The 14993-nt window shown below is 40.2% G+C and overlaps 2 protein-coding genes across 3 annotated transcripts in view; both read right to left on the bottom strand.

The window, feature by feature from the left end:
• Positions 1 to 4110, bottom strand: part of stag2b (STAG2 cohesin complex component b) — a 32784-nt gene extending 28674 nt beyond the window's left edge. Inside the window, exons 1-5 of one of the 2 annotated variants that reach the window (XM_086023556.1) lie at positions 3994 to 4110; positions 2044 to 2162; positions 1877 to 1958; positions 491 to 634; positions 299 to 395 (exon numbers count right to left, since the gene is read on the bottom strand). In XM_086023556.1, coding sequence (XP_085879682.1) covers positions 299 to 395; positions 491 to 634; positions 1877 to 1958; positions 2044 to 2087 — 367 coding nt within the window. In that variant the 5' untranslated portion in view covers positions 2088 to 2162; positions 3994 to 4110. Of the gene's footprint in view, positions 1 to 298; positions 396 to 490; positions 635 to 1876; positions 1959 to 2043; positions 2163 to 3857 lie in introns of both variants that reach the window. The other variant, XM_086023555.1, reaches the window with a different exon arrangement.
• Positions 4111 to 4277: 167 nt separating this feature from the next.
• On the bottom strand, positions 4278 to 14438 carry xiap (X-linked inhibitor of apoptosis). The gene is made up of 7 exons (XM_086024152.1): positions 14270 to 14438; positions 10884 to 11153; positions 10249 to 10807; positions 7622 to 7721; positions 7458 to 7536; positions 6612 to 6651; positions 4278 to 4947 (listed from the first exon to the last, which is right to left on the bottom strand). Exons 2-7 carry the CDS (start codon positions 11121 to 11123, stop codon positions 4754 to 4756), a joined length of 1212 nt encoding a protein of 403 aa, XP_085880278.1. The 5' UTR covers positions 11124 to 11153; positions 14270 to 14438; the 3' UTR covers positions 4278 to 4753.
• Between the last annotated feature and the right edge of the window lie 555 nt (positions 14439 to 14993).

Genomic DNA, 14993 nt, shown 5'->3' with positions numbered 1-14993 from the left:
TCAGATTGTAGTTGCTTTACCTGCTGTAACTAGGTAAATTATAGCATTGTCAACCCCCTACACAACAAATATGCCATGAAAGTCTAAAGACTACAGACTTTCTGTGCTAACCTTGAAGGCACACAAAATAGGAACATGGTCCTAATAAAACTGTGACCTCCATTCTGCACACAAAACTTGTAACGGTTTTCAATATATCTAAGTATGATACAAGCAGTGTTACTAATTAATAATAAAGTTTAAGATAGTTTATGGGTATTTGCTTCATTAAGATTAACAACACACTAAAATAACATACCTTTACACCCTGAGCACTGGATGAAGAAGTTGATGAGATCAAGAAGCGCAACATCTCTGTCATGTTTGTAAGACTCAATCCACTCATCAACAACTGACTGGAGAGGGCAATAAACATGATAAAAGAAACATGAGAAAATTGTTTTGTTTTTTTAAATGACAACATCAGTGTTTGTGATATAACATGTCCCACCTGCATTGCACTCCGCCCCATCTTGACCACCTCAAACAGCATCATGTTTTCCATGCCATTTTCCTGGTGGTGGCCATTTATCCGACCGGCCCCCTTTGCCCCCTTGCTTTTGTCTCCTGCTGGTTTCTTCCCCTTCTTTCCACCCTGAAAAAAAACCCAATGACATTAGGGGAACAACAATACGGTCCTTATGTCAAGCTCTGAGACAGTATAGCGCTTACAAAAGTAAGGGTATTGTAGCTGTGCCGTTTTTGCAACTTTGTCTATTTTTGACATCCATCCATTTTCTATAGCGGTCGGACCCCAGCTGCCTTGGCGTGAACGGCAGACTACACCTTGGACTAGTTGCTATTTTTGCAATGCAAACAGTGTTTAGTGTTCTCAGAATTAACGCTACAATTTTGTGTTGGTCCAAGCAAGGGTCACCTTGAACAGATGCAACAAAACGCTTTCCTTAATAGCGATGCTCATCCAGTGTCTGTGTGTCAATGGCTGGATTTGCACAGTAGGTCCAAGTACCTGATTTTGATTTAATGGCAATGTCTGATTTTTTTTTGTCTACTTAATTTACATTTCAAGCAACACATACACACACATGTATATGTACATGTTCATGTACATGTGTATATATATATATATATATATATATATATATAGACATAAATCACTGCATTTACATTTACTAAACACAAGAAATAACCTACAGATGCCTAAAATTGCACATTAATAACTATACAAGTGACAACACAGAAGTGTATAACAATAAGAAAAGAAAATAATCAAACATTGTTTTATTAGTCCTAGCCATTTGGATTCTGATCTGAGTAATCAAATTTTGTGTGCTCTTTTTCTATTTCAGTAGCCAAGAGCCAAATACTGCCTCTTAGGAGGAAAAAGTTTGAATTGTGTCACTTGAACCTTATAGTGTAAAGACTGCCCAATTAATGGCTCATTAGTGGATGATCAATCAGCAGCATAGGATAAATGAAAATGATGAAATGAAAAGCTGTAGTAGCCATATAGTGTTGTTGTGCACTAAATATTAATAATCCATTATGGCCAAATACATGCTTGGAGGCCAGCCGGGTCAGGGCACACTTGGTTCGTTTGACTTCAATGACAGACATTCTCCATTGTAGTTTTGCTCATATTATCTCATCTGCAATGATGTTAAAGCAACAGACGCAAAAATAAAACAGGCTGACTGGCTCTTCTGATCAGCCCATAAAGAGGCCTACAATCAAAAGACTGAACAAAATTATTGCTGGATGGTGGCACAACTTTGGTATTTATGATTATATCAATTGTCTACATTGTCCTCTAAATTCCTGATTAAAAATAATGAATTACTTACGATAGAGATGAAATCCAACGTGCTTTACATACCTTTCCTTTAGCTGAATTTGAACTCCTTCCATCTGGATCTTCTGAAAAGTCTGTGTCTGAAGAAAATTGGGTGTCTGTATCCCTAGTGATGGGAAAATAAACATTAAATGAATATTTCTGTCCAAATAAAGAAAAGTAACAGAACAAAAATTACAAGTAGCACTTACTGAGCATAGGGGAAGTCGGCTGGTATTTCTGGTGCTGCTATCATTTCTCTAACATCTTCTGGATAACTACCAATTTATGACTGGCTTGTAACACTCAGAAAACACAGCTTGCATGAAACCTAAATTGAGATATCAAATTAGAGAAGACACAGTAAAAAAAAAAACAGATGAAAACAGATTTTTCTTGCTTCACATGGTAACAGTGGGCGGTACAGATGCTCTTGTGGCACTCAGCACTCAACGCATTGGTTGCCTCTTCCTCGTCCCCCTTGCTTTACAATTATTAAAGTATCTTCCTCACTGGCCATATATGGACTTGCTCTGTCCGCCCCACACATACTTCGACCAATCAAAACGCGTTACCAACATCAACAAGATACTGCAGGCCACAACTACTGCTTTACTGTACTGTATAGGAAAGTGTCACAAACAGTAACTTTATAAAAAGGCAATCATCCATCCATCTACTTGCCTTGTGCACAATAAACGAAATACTGTAATTACACACATTCACATTCACGAGTGATAATGAACCACATCGTGCATCCCATAAAATATCATGGAGATCCGTCATTACATTACTAGAGCAGATTAATAAGTAAATTAATAAATAAGTAAGGCCTAACACAGGAGGAGGCCTGTCGCTGCTTACAATAGACAGTATTTGCCACGATAATGCAGATAAAAGATCTACCGGAAACTACGACGGCATGAATCGCACCTGAACACAGGTGCTTTGTTTGTATTGTAACATGGCATTGCTTGTTAAAACCGTTGTGTTTGCCATCTAAAGACATGGCTAATGTGGCCATTTCGCGAGTTACTGCGTAAATATTACACGATGACGGGATTCAATGGGTGTTGACTGAAAAAGTGGCGCCAAATCGCTCAGTGAATCTCATAAACTTGCAACCATGAAGCTAAGGGGCGAGGATCTTGGATAGCAGCGAGCCGTAAAGCTCCAAATCGACGAGTTGGACAGTCAACGCAGCTGCACACAAATGCCCGCGTTCCCACCAACGGAGCCGACGTGACCACACTCCTCGTCGGTTCCTGTCAAAATTGACACCGGTGCGCGGGTGGTGCTAGCGGCGCTAGCAACGTGAATTTCGGAGACCTCGCGAGTGGAAATTCTCGAGCAAGTGCACTCTACACAAGTGTAAAAGTCTGATTTGAATTTCCACGCAAGCTGTTTCGGAAAAGGGTCAGCGTTGCCGCTATCGTAGGACGACCATAATAACACAACAACGCGAGCTCGACGGTGCAATCACATGCTAATATTAGCGGGGAGGCTGGCGTGAGGTGCAAATGCATCAAATGACCGCTTTCTTTTCCTCCATTATACTACACTTATCCCAGGTTCAGCTTTAATACCATTAACACCAACAATTAAGAAAAAAATCACGAGCGCGACAAACTCAGATTGGTCAACCATGCTAACAGAACGCGCTAACGTTCCCTAAAAAAACATCACGTCCTTGCGTCCTCCATCTTGCCTCGGGAGTTTCAGTACCATATTGCATAAGCAACAAACACTGTTTACAATTATTGTGAAGTGCAACCAAGTCCATCGAAACAACACATTTCGTAGCGTTTCGACCGATTTATTTTGCGTCAGTGTGCTAAGAATCTAGTGCGTTAGCTCGCTACCAACCAGAGTAAGGCTAGCCTCTCACAGCGGAGCTAACGAGGCGACTTGACTGAGGAGGTAGAGATCCGCGCTCTAGGCTCAACTAGCCTGGCTAGCAAGCGGCTAGCAAAATACAAATCAACTAAGTTCCACATAGCTTTCCGCCATTTTACAGCTAACTTACCTTGCTGAGAAATGATAGTCCCAGCTGATTCCTAACTTGAACTACTTCTACAAGCCTCGGGCCGAATCTCACTCTAAATTCAGTCAAAAAAGAGTTTAAAAGTCGCGGTCAGAGGCGTTTTCGGACGTTCTCTCACCCGCTTGCTCCGTAGTTCAATTTGTTGTTTCGACGACCTGGGAGGAGGAAATCCTAGTCCAGAGCTACCACCTAGCGGCCACAACATCGGCGCTCGACAACTCATCACCCAGTGGCCATTGCGCAGTATTGCACGTCAGACAATCATGTTTACACTGTACTGTACGAGATCGACACCCTTTTTTTTTTGCCCAAGTTTAAAAAAATAAAATAACTGAAATGTATGCATGTTTTAACTTTGTAGCCATTTTCTGTGCTTGTGTATTGAAAGGCATTACAGCATGGTTTATGTCCAATTAGTGCATTTTATTGCTGAAACAGTTTTCACAAAAGAGTTTTTGTGGATTGATTATTTACATTATTCATCATCTACTTAAACAAATAGCCATGTGGTAGCAAGTAAACTCTTCAAAATGTCAAGGCATTTTATTTATTAAAAGTAAAAGCAAACAAGTGTGAAATCATATACAGTATATCCCACTACAGGTCATCCGGAGCTGTTCAAAAACAGTGAACACGTCAAATAAAAAGCAAACATAGTCAACGCACCTCTGGAATGAAAATATGGGATAAAATAATTTTGTGTCTCAATCTCATTAAATATTTTATAATATACACTTGATTATCTCTTCGATAGCCACTCCTTTGTTGTCATACAAACAGTCTTTTGCAATATTACAGGCTATCTACACTTATTAAAATATAGTCAGTGATTATGAGACAGCAGCACAAAATGTTTGATTGGCAAGAGTCTATTTTTCTTAAGCGATGTACGTCTTGACCTTCTGCGTAATGGCCCCACAACAAATTGGACACTTAATAAGCGTCTGTGAACATTCCTCACAGGTGGCTAGATGGCCGCACGGGATGAAGACGACGCAAGTATCTCTGTCCATACACACTTTGCACTGTTTTTCCCTCTGCAGCTTCCGGAGTGTTTCCAATGGGTCCTCATCTGAAAGGTGAAAAAAAAAAAAAAAAAGAACACTATGTTAATTCATCACCAGAACTTGAGTGCACACAACAACATACATATTTGACTATCTTCTGAAATTTTGTTTGTTACTGGGATACAGTAATGCTCAGAAGTTTGTGAACCCTGCAGGGATGGTGAATTATTTTGTAAAAAATATTCAAATAGCTTTATGAAAATGTTTGATTATAAACCAATCCACAATGCTGACATTGAAAATAATGGACTCAAACAAAAAATAATGAAAATATTGTCATTCATTATTTAACAAAAGTTTGTTTATAATCAGAAAAACTCAAACTTCATGGGGGCAAAAGTATGTGAACCTTTTGACTTATTGCACCTCCTTTTGCAGTGAAAACTCAACCAAATGGTTTCTGTAGTGACCCAAAACTAATTTTAATTCAATCTTAACTACAAAATGAATTAAAAATAAAAGACAAATATATTGAATTGCTAAACCGACACCTGCTATTTCATCCATCCATCCATTATCGATACCGCTTCTCCTCACAAGGGTCGCGGGCGTGCTGGAGCCTATCCGAGTTGTCTTCGGGCAGTAGGTGGGGGACACCCTGAATTGGTTGCCAGCCAATCGCAGGGCACACAGAGACAAACATCCGCACTCACAATCACACCTAGGGGCAATTTAGAGAGTCCAATCAACTTACCATGCATGTTTTTGGAATGTGGGAGGAAACCGGAGCACCCGGAGAAAACCCACGCAGGCACGGGGAGAACATGCAAACTCCACACAGGGAGGCTGGAGCCAGGATCGAACCCAAGACCTCTGAACTGTGAGGCGGACGTGCTAACCAGGCCGCCCACCCTGCTATTTCATATAAAATATAATGGCTTGGATTCAACAACAAAATCAGGTTGAAACAATTGGACATTCTAAAATTCTCAAGAGGTTCACAAACTTTTGAGCAGTACTGAAACCATACACCTGAGGGGCAAAATCATATCACAACATTGTTTCTCTCACAGGATGAAAGGAGATGTTTGTTTTTCAATCCAAACTATTCTGAACACATTTGTGACATACTTTGGTCAAAATACCCCAAGGATCTAGAATTTTACCGAACTTTCCATCCTCATTAGCCCTCTTGAAAGCGTTTTTGTTTCATTATTTATTTTGTTAATGTTACATTGATTTTAATAGGTAAAAAAAAAACACTTGCATGTAGTCCCATTCGAATACAAATGTTTCTACAAGTTTACCTACTGTGCTATATCATATTTCATTATACTGATTATTGCACATTCACTGTACAGTACAGCGGCACCATTGTTAATGTTGGCATAATATTGTGATATAATATCAAGGATTTACTCTGCCATTTCCATCCCTTTTGACATTTTCTGTCAGTCTTAAAAAAAAACATGAAAGGGTAAGAATTAAATCTATTCCCAGTAACTGATGGTGTAGCGGTACACCTGCCTGACTTCTGTGGGTTTAATTCCCACTCAGTGACATTCAATTGCAAACCTGAGTGTGTATGATTGTCTGTTTATATATGACAATGTTTAACTAGTCATCAGTCCAGCCAGGGCATAGTCTGTACCCTGAACTGAGTAAGTGGTATAGTAAATGGATGGATTGATGGATGGATGGATGAAACGTAGTACACAAATGCATTTACCATTTCTGTATGCTGTAAATCCATTTTGATGACTTGAGGTCTGAAAACAAATGTGCACAATTAGAAAGGGGGGAAAAAAACACCGCCTGACTATACACTGTACAGACATATAGCTTCCAGTAAACCATTTTCAAAAACTCAGTAACTATCTTAATTTGACAAAAAATCTTGCTGTCTATTTCAGGTACAATATAATACATTTGTACAATGGTTACACCCTTTCTAAGAGTCGGTATAGATTAGCCAAGTAGTGTAACCAGTTCAGTATTCCAAAAATACTTTTTCCAGCAGCTGTATGGTTCAGAAAAAAACAATCTATGGTGGAACTTGAAAGAATACAATCAATTCAGGGTAAGGTTATTATAGTTAATGAAAAGTAACTCAATAACTACTAAACTAAAATTTAAAAAAACGTTTGCTGACAAAATAAAAACAAAAATGCTTAAAAAAAAACAAACGACATCTTACATTTTACGTTCATAAAACTAAAACCAAAAATAATTACAGTAAAAATGCTCTTCATTATTGTCTTTGTCATTTAGTATCATACATAACCTTTTGGGGTTCATTTTAGATGTATATATTTTGGGATTGCTGTATGTTCGTAGAGAAGAAGGAAGGTCAAACAGTTGTTTGGGCATTGTAGTTTACTTTATTACCAAGAGTAACCTTTTTTTTTGTGTAATCTTGCACTCGGCAAATACTCCATATATTGAAAAAAAAAAAAAACCTAAACACTAAGCAGATTTTTTTCCCCCCCAAAAAAGAAAAAGTTTGATCGGTTTCCAAATTGGCATGAGCTTCACAAACTTTGAGTGGCAAAAGTAAAAAGTATTGTAGGCTTACAGCTTTGTTTTGTTGAGGATCTTGTAGTTGGATGGTGTTGATAAATTCTTGTCCTTTTTCTGATAACAAGAAGCTGCATCTAGTTGAGAATGTCATTAGCCATTAGCCAAATTTGAACAGCAATATTAAGTGAAATGCATGCATGTTGAAATTATTGTTGCTACCCAGGATAACTTTTGGCGTGCTCTTCCCATGGGTCTTCATCAGGCTGCCAGCCTTTTAGTCCTCCACCGCAGCGAAAACACATCACCTTGTCTCCTGTCCCTTCACACACAAAAGAACATATATTCAGACAAGAGTAAGTAAGTAGATGCTGAGTGTTTCCGAAGACGACCGGAGATGGGAGCGTTATAAGTTGACGATTGTTTCGGAAAATATAAATAATAGTGCTATTACAAATTTATTATTTAATTATAAATAATTCGGATTTTCCTGAATGCAAAATACTCATAGCTGCTCTGCCATTGGCTAGCCTAGCATCTTCCTGGCATCCCATTGGCTAAGAGGGACCTCTACCATATGTGTCTAGGTATACAGATAGATGGGTAGACGAGTAGATAGATAGATATGTCTATGCAGCGTCCTCGTCATTCGCCCCTCGGGCCATGAGGTGTTCCGATTTACATGAATTAGAAACGAGGAAAAGAAGAAAAAAAAAGGAGAAAATCTTTTTTTTGTTCATACAAACAAAGCAAGAGATAATAGAAAAGTATGAAAAGGGGATGCGTTTGGTCAGTCGCCACATTATTAAAGCAGTTCTTTACAAAACTGCCAGGCAAAAACCACTTCTGAGCGAGAACATGAACCAAAGAGGGCAAAAAGCGATGAGGACAGCAATTAAAAGGTAAACGACCATCATTTTTAATCTTTACTCTATTCTTTGTTTTTTTACATTATGCACAACTCTCATTTATTGTGCAATAATCTAATTGTAACATGTATTTGTTACATGTTTTGATGCATTTTTATGCTTTACAAAACATTTATGTCTGAATATTGGGCGGCTTGGAACGGATTAGGGCATTTACATGGAACACGCGTCTCTACTTACAAAATGTTCTACTTAAAGCGGAAGTCAACCCAAACATATTTTTCTTAAGAATATGTTCCCAGCAGGCCCACTAGTTGAAACGTGGCATTCTGATTAATTTTGCGTTTGTGGAATATAAATTAAGCAGCAAAATGCACTCGTTTTTAGCCACCTCCGGGGGCGGCCATTTTGTCTTCTGTCGACTGAAAATGACATCACAACTGCTCACAACGACCAATCATGACTGACCTGTTTTCTGAATCTGAGCCGTGATTGGTCTTTGTGAGAAGTTGTGATTTCATTTTCAGTCGACAGAAGACAAAATGGCCGCCTCCAGGGATGGCTAAAAGAAGTGGATTAACACTTATTCCACAAACGCAACATTTATCAGAATGCCCTGTTTCAACTAGTGGGCTTGCATAGTACATATTGTTGAAAAAGAAATGTTAGCGTTGACTTCGCCTTTAGAAATTTCTTCCTGAACCAATTAATTTCGTAAATACAGGTACCACTTTACAATAACAGTTACAATTCTTGCTAACTATATTAAAACTATTTTTATAATGAAAAAGATACAGTAACTTTAAAAAGTCTTTATGAAATTGTATAAACTTTCTAGGCATTGAAATCTTTGAATGTTCAACAGCATATTATCTGTTATCTGTGTTGTAGTCGTGTTTGTGTGTTGCTGAGTTGTGATGTTTCCGAGGTTCATGAATGCATCGTACGGCAAGCGAGTGGAGCAGCGGAGAAAGAAGAGCGCGAGCAGTTGTACTTGGATTAGGGATGTACGCGACTAGTCGTTTAACAGTCTACGATTTATTAAACGTTTTGTAGTTTACTAGTCGGTTAAACGCGAAATTAAGTATCATGCATCTTGTTCTACACGCCTCTGCCTTGGCCTCTGTAAACATGCTGAGCACCAAGAGAGAGAATTGCTCCCTCCACCCCTAAAAAAATCCTATTTTTTTGTGTGTAAGCGTTCATATTATATTAAAAATGCGACCTCTGTCTTGTCTGCTGTATGAACACATGTCGTCAAAGTGGCCCGCCTACCGCAGAAGAAGAGACGACGTTACACCCGACGTTGTGTTTGCGGAAGTAAATGTGGTCAAGCGTGTCGGTGCATTGAAGTGTTTAGGTAGCAGGTAGAAATAAATAGTATTTGGGGGAAATTATGAGGCGAGGCTTTATTATCTCATTTCATGGAGACATCACTAACGATGACGTCACGTCATAACCGTGCGTAAAAAATCAATCTATCTGAGCTGTGGCTGAATTACTAAAATCGCCATAAATGTCCATTTTATGCTTCATGGGATTAAATTAAAGTAAAATGTAAAGTCAATAGTGTTACTCAAAACAACTTTGCAGATTCGATCCCCCTGCTGCCAGCACTTTCCCCTCCGCCTGCGCGGAGCGCATCTTGGGCTCCTCAGTGTCGTGCGACCTGGCCGTTCAGACCGCGAACGCATTGGAAAAGATCGGATACGTGTATACATTTCCTCCTACTTTGTGGCCATCAACAGACTCCTTCTCTTTTTCGAGGCAGTATAAATACTCGATAATGTAAAATTACACATCGTGAAAGCAAGATCCACTCTTAACAACACCTCACATGTAGGGGTAATCTTACAAGATACAAGATTGTCGAGCATTAGAAGTCCTTTTTGAAGAGGGGGCAAAAATTGGGGCAAAACCAGCCCGATTATCTTTGTGTGTGTTCCCGGCCTTCATTACTGATCTAAGTCAGGTACATACCTGTTCTGTAGAAGCCAGCCCTTGCAAGTTGAGCATGATCTACTGGGTGCTGAATCCCTGCAAAGCTGCGCAGTCTCTCTTCAAAACTCCCCATAGGGTCGTGAGTGTTTACTTGAGGTGGACTGCTACGCTTCTCCACTCCCGTACCCCCCTCGGATGGGACGTTTCCCACATCATGGCCAAGGATGAAGAAGCAATAGGGAAAATGTTTGCCATGTTCACCCCAGGCAGTGTCCCCTGCTTCCCAGCCACCTAGCATGCCACCACAGCAAAAACAGTGAACCCGGTCACCCTGGCCCAGGTAGTAAAGGCCGGCTTGTGCCAGATCTGTGGGTGTCACTGGAACAGTGGGTGGCCAAGAGGAGAAGGTCTGACGTCTGGCTTCCTCTCGCCTCATATGAGGGACCATTGGGTAGGTGGACTCATCAACCACCTCCCCTGTTCTCAAACGATATTCCATGTCTTCAGCTTCCTCATTGTATCTGGAGCCTGTCAAATGTGAGCTGCGCTGCAAACTGGTGCGATGGGTGCAGCTGAGGAACTTGCACAATGGGGAAACCTACAATTCAGATCAAATATGTTGAAGCAGATAAGAAGAAAAGTGTGTGTCCCATTTCCATGTCATCTAGACTTACTTCCTTATGCCTCTCGACAGGTGTGTCTCCCCTGCACCAGTTTTCCACCGTCATCTTACAGCTGAAACAGCAGACACGATCGGCGTGTCCGGTGTAGTAGAATCCTGCTCGGGCCAGTCGCTCTGCGGGCACCTGCTCAGCCAGACTGGAGCCGTTGAATGAGTGGAGACGGTTGTTCATTAGGGAGAAGTCAACCATGTAATCGCTGTCAAGTCCACCATCTTCTCTGAGGTCTGACATGACAGCAGCCGGCAAGGGGATTGCTAATCTCTGAGTAGAAGGAACAACAACAACAACAACAAAACAATTTGAAAACAGTCAGATGATTCGAAGCCATCTCGAGACAGTGTCACTATGACATCTAACGTACCTCCGGTGGCAATAGCTCCGACTATCACGAGTAAACAAATGTTCCTGTAATTAGACCATGGCAGAACGATTGAGAAAAAAAACAACCAAATGACTTGATGATTTCACCTTTCCTCTCTACCGCCGTTTTTGAAATGTGTGAAGTGTCAGTCCAAGATACGATGTTACTTGGATGGGAGACGGCACGCCAGGCATAATTTACATTTCCATAAGTTACTTAACTCATTCAATGCCAGAGCATTTTCAATGATCACGACCCTAGTGCCAGCCATTTTACAGAACTTGGACTCATTTTTCAAGACCTGCAGAATATTGTGTTCTATGATTATGTTTCCATTAAATCTACCAAATGAAAGCGTAGACTATTTTTTCACCAGGAAAAAGGTTAGATTATATCTTTTTCTGTTCTCTGGTAATCAGTAGTAGAACATAGTAGCAACTAGACAAGTTTTAAGAAATACAGGCACTTTGCCCAAAATCCATAAAAAAAAAAAAAAATTGGGGGGGGGGGGGGGGGGGGTAAACAAACATCAGGCAAAACCAACCGTTTTCTTCCGTGACATCTCTAAAATCTGAACAGTAGTTTCATTCTCGTCGACTTGCCAGCGGCCTCATTTATTAAAGAGTGCATAGAACAAGTTCTAAATTTGTGCATACGACTGAAAGCTATAGTGTGTGTGTGTGTAAGTACAGAAAAATCTGTGTTTATCAAACTTGCGAACACCTGTCGTACGCACACCAGTAAGTAATGTGTGTTGATAAATGCCAACTGTTCTAAATTGCCGCGCTCATGCACGTCTAGCCCCATTTGTATTGAGAAATGCCTCCAATCACGTGAATTTGACAACATTTTTCAGGAAATGTAATCTCTCACATGTTCCCTAAAACATAAAAGTTTCAGAGATTTATTTACCTATTTGTTTAGCAGCAATCAGGAGTAAAAGCATCCATAGTTTAGGTCACTGACAGTTTGCAGCCTAGACTGAGATGAACCATTCACTTACACCTGTGTACACCTGTGTAGGTGGATGGCCCCAAAACTTGTCCCTCTGTCGAAAAAGTCGTCTTTTGGGGGATTTTTTCAGGTATTGAGTGACTACTGTGGCGTGCAGTTGTGTGCTTTTCGTGTTCAGTTGCTCTCTATGCGATTCAGCACTTCCTCAATGGATCATTTGTGTGGCAGATGCTCGCAGTAATGGTGAGGGAAGTGGCAAGTGTTTCTTCAGCGTTCCAAAGGGTAAAGAAATGTGTGACCAGTAGATCGGAAAGTAACAACGGAAGTCAACCGTGGTCGCCAAGCAAGTACTCCAACCTCCATGCTGATCATTTTGAACCGGCTGGGGTGTTTCAGCAAATATTTAGCAGAGAGCATTGGGTCCAAGAGTGTAGTTTTTGCCTGGAACCAGCTGTTAACTATTTTTACTTTGGCAAAAGCAACTTCAATGCCCAGCAACAGCAGGAAAAGTCCAATATGGCTATAAACACAAGCAGCTACTGTTGTTTTTACTGTGCATATGACACACATCTAAATTATTCCTGCAAGGTACATGCAGCTAAAAAAAAGTTGCTGCCTTGTAACATTTCATGTACGGCCGAGTCATTGTTAGGAATTCCACATGCACAGCACGGGCGACGGTTCATGCTGCTAAAGCTGTTGTGGTATCAAGTTGGGGTTCCTAGAGCAAATAATATAGATACAGGGGTGCAAAAACATACCAGTCTGTATTTCGAATATCTTCACGGTATTGTGTCGACTCAAATCCATATTTCTCACTTGGCTGATAAATGCGAAAAACAGTTGCTCAAGGCGGCAAATGAATATATAATTGAAAAAAAGATATACACCATAAATATTGATCCATCCATACAGACGATTGTGTGTGTGTGTGTGTGGGGGGGGGGACACAGATGTTGGTGTTCGTTTGGGATCTGGGTGTTTTTCTCAGCAATTTCTAAGTGACATTAAAAAATAGATTTATTAGATCCGTTAATTACAGATCCAAATTAGTTAATCTCTCAATTTGTTTAAATCTGTTGATAGCCCTGCTATGGTTATCATGTCGTCAGAATACGCTACTGGCATATGCCTGGTGGTGTGCAGCCCAAGAGTTGTTGGGACACATTACACAATGTTTGTGTGATGGGCACGGTCAGGTAAGGCAAGTTTGCCTCCAGGCTCAGTACACACAACAGAACAGGGTGTAGCACTCTGTCACCCAGCAACACATACCCTGTCAATACAACCAATAATATTCAATTTCATATGCATGTTGAACAAACTAGAAAAGCATTGAGGACTGTGGATGATTGTTGCTGGAGTTTGGAGTGATGTACAACTGCACTGCATGATTTAGTAGTTTATCATATGGCTATGTATGATAAAGGAAGTAAATCACTGTTGCTGTGTGCCAAATTATATACTCATCTCACATCTTTAATCTCTTCATGTTTAAGGATTTATGTCAACATGTAGGTATGTTTGTTTGATTCTTACAAGCGTAGCTAGCTCCAACAGTCAAAAACCGATTAGCAGCCTGTGCTCTTTGAACTATGCATTGCAAACATGTAACTTTATCGCCAACTACAACTGCGTGAAAGCACAAACATAGGTCAAAGTTGACATTCGCTTGCTTAATCCAATGCATAGACGAGTGCTATCGCGTCATTTCTGTCATTTGTTGCAGTTGCCGTCGAGACTTCTAACCGCAACGTCTCAAACGACTCACGCGCATTTTAGTGAGCTGGCAGTCATGCTCTCCCCTATGGCGTGGTGAGGAACTAACTGCGGCTCCCCACAACGATAGAAACACAGCATTCGATCGGTGGCTGTGCGTCAAATTATGAAAAATCAAACGCAGACGTACGGTACTGCTAGGACTGACCAGAGTAGTCATGGAACAGCAAAATGTTAATTTTCATTCGTGCTAGCGGTAAATGTAGCTAGCCTCACCATCTGAGCTATTCTACATGCGTTTAGTTTCACGTTTGTTTGTCCGACTTTAAAATGTAAGTCTTACCTTCGTCTGTTTGTCCAGTTCCTCGCGCTTTAAACCGCCTCCAACTTTACTGTGATGTTTTCCCAGGAGTGGCAGAAAAGAGGTGTATCGTATGACGCGACCTTTTCAGGAAGTAGTTGCTCAAAGGTTGACTGGTGCGCATCATTTTCTGCACATCCCACGTGACCCCTCAAAGAATGCATTATGAACTATGAAAGGAAACCATTCAAGCAAGCAAACGTTCGCTTGAGACGGTTTAAAAAACGAACATGTCGGTTCAGAGAGGCATGTTTTTTTTTTAAACGCAGTTTATCCTCTTCCGGCTTTACTATTTTTGTGTTTTTTGTGTGCTCGTAACAACAAGTAATCACTGTCTCACACTACGAACTTGTAGTGCAGAATGGATACAGGTGTAATAAACGAAACTGAGTAAAAAAATAAATAAATATTGTCATACATTTGTTGAAAAAACATACCTCTCTGGTATGGAGGTTAATTTGGGCCAAAAGTAATTTGTACTTGTACCAAGGAAATGTGTACTTGTAACAAGGAATGGTAAAAAAAAATCTATTCGTAGAGAAAACAATTTGAAGGTGTGTGAAATAGTTTTGTATCTGAAAAAATATTTTACCTAAAAAAAATAATTGTACTTGGAAAAAAAGGACAGTTTGTACCTTGTAGAAACAACGACTTGTATGAGTGAAACAAAATTCTCCTTGGTAGAAAAAACGACTTGTAGTTGTGG

This window comes from Filicampus tigris, chromosome 2 (assembly GCF_054856515.1).
Source record: "Filicampus tigris isolate MCC_2025a chromosome 2, RoL_Ftig_1.0, whole genome shotgun sequence".
Lineage (NCBI taxonomy): Eukaryota > Metazoa > Chordata > Actinopteri > Syngnathiformes > Syngnathidae > Filicampus > Filicampus tigris.
Note: the sequence above shows the minus strand (reverse complement) of the source record. Positions and strands in the feature narration are given on the sequence as shown.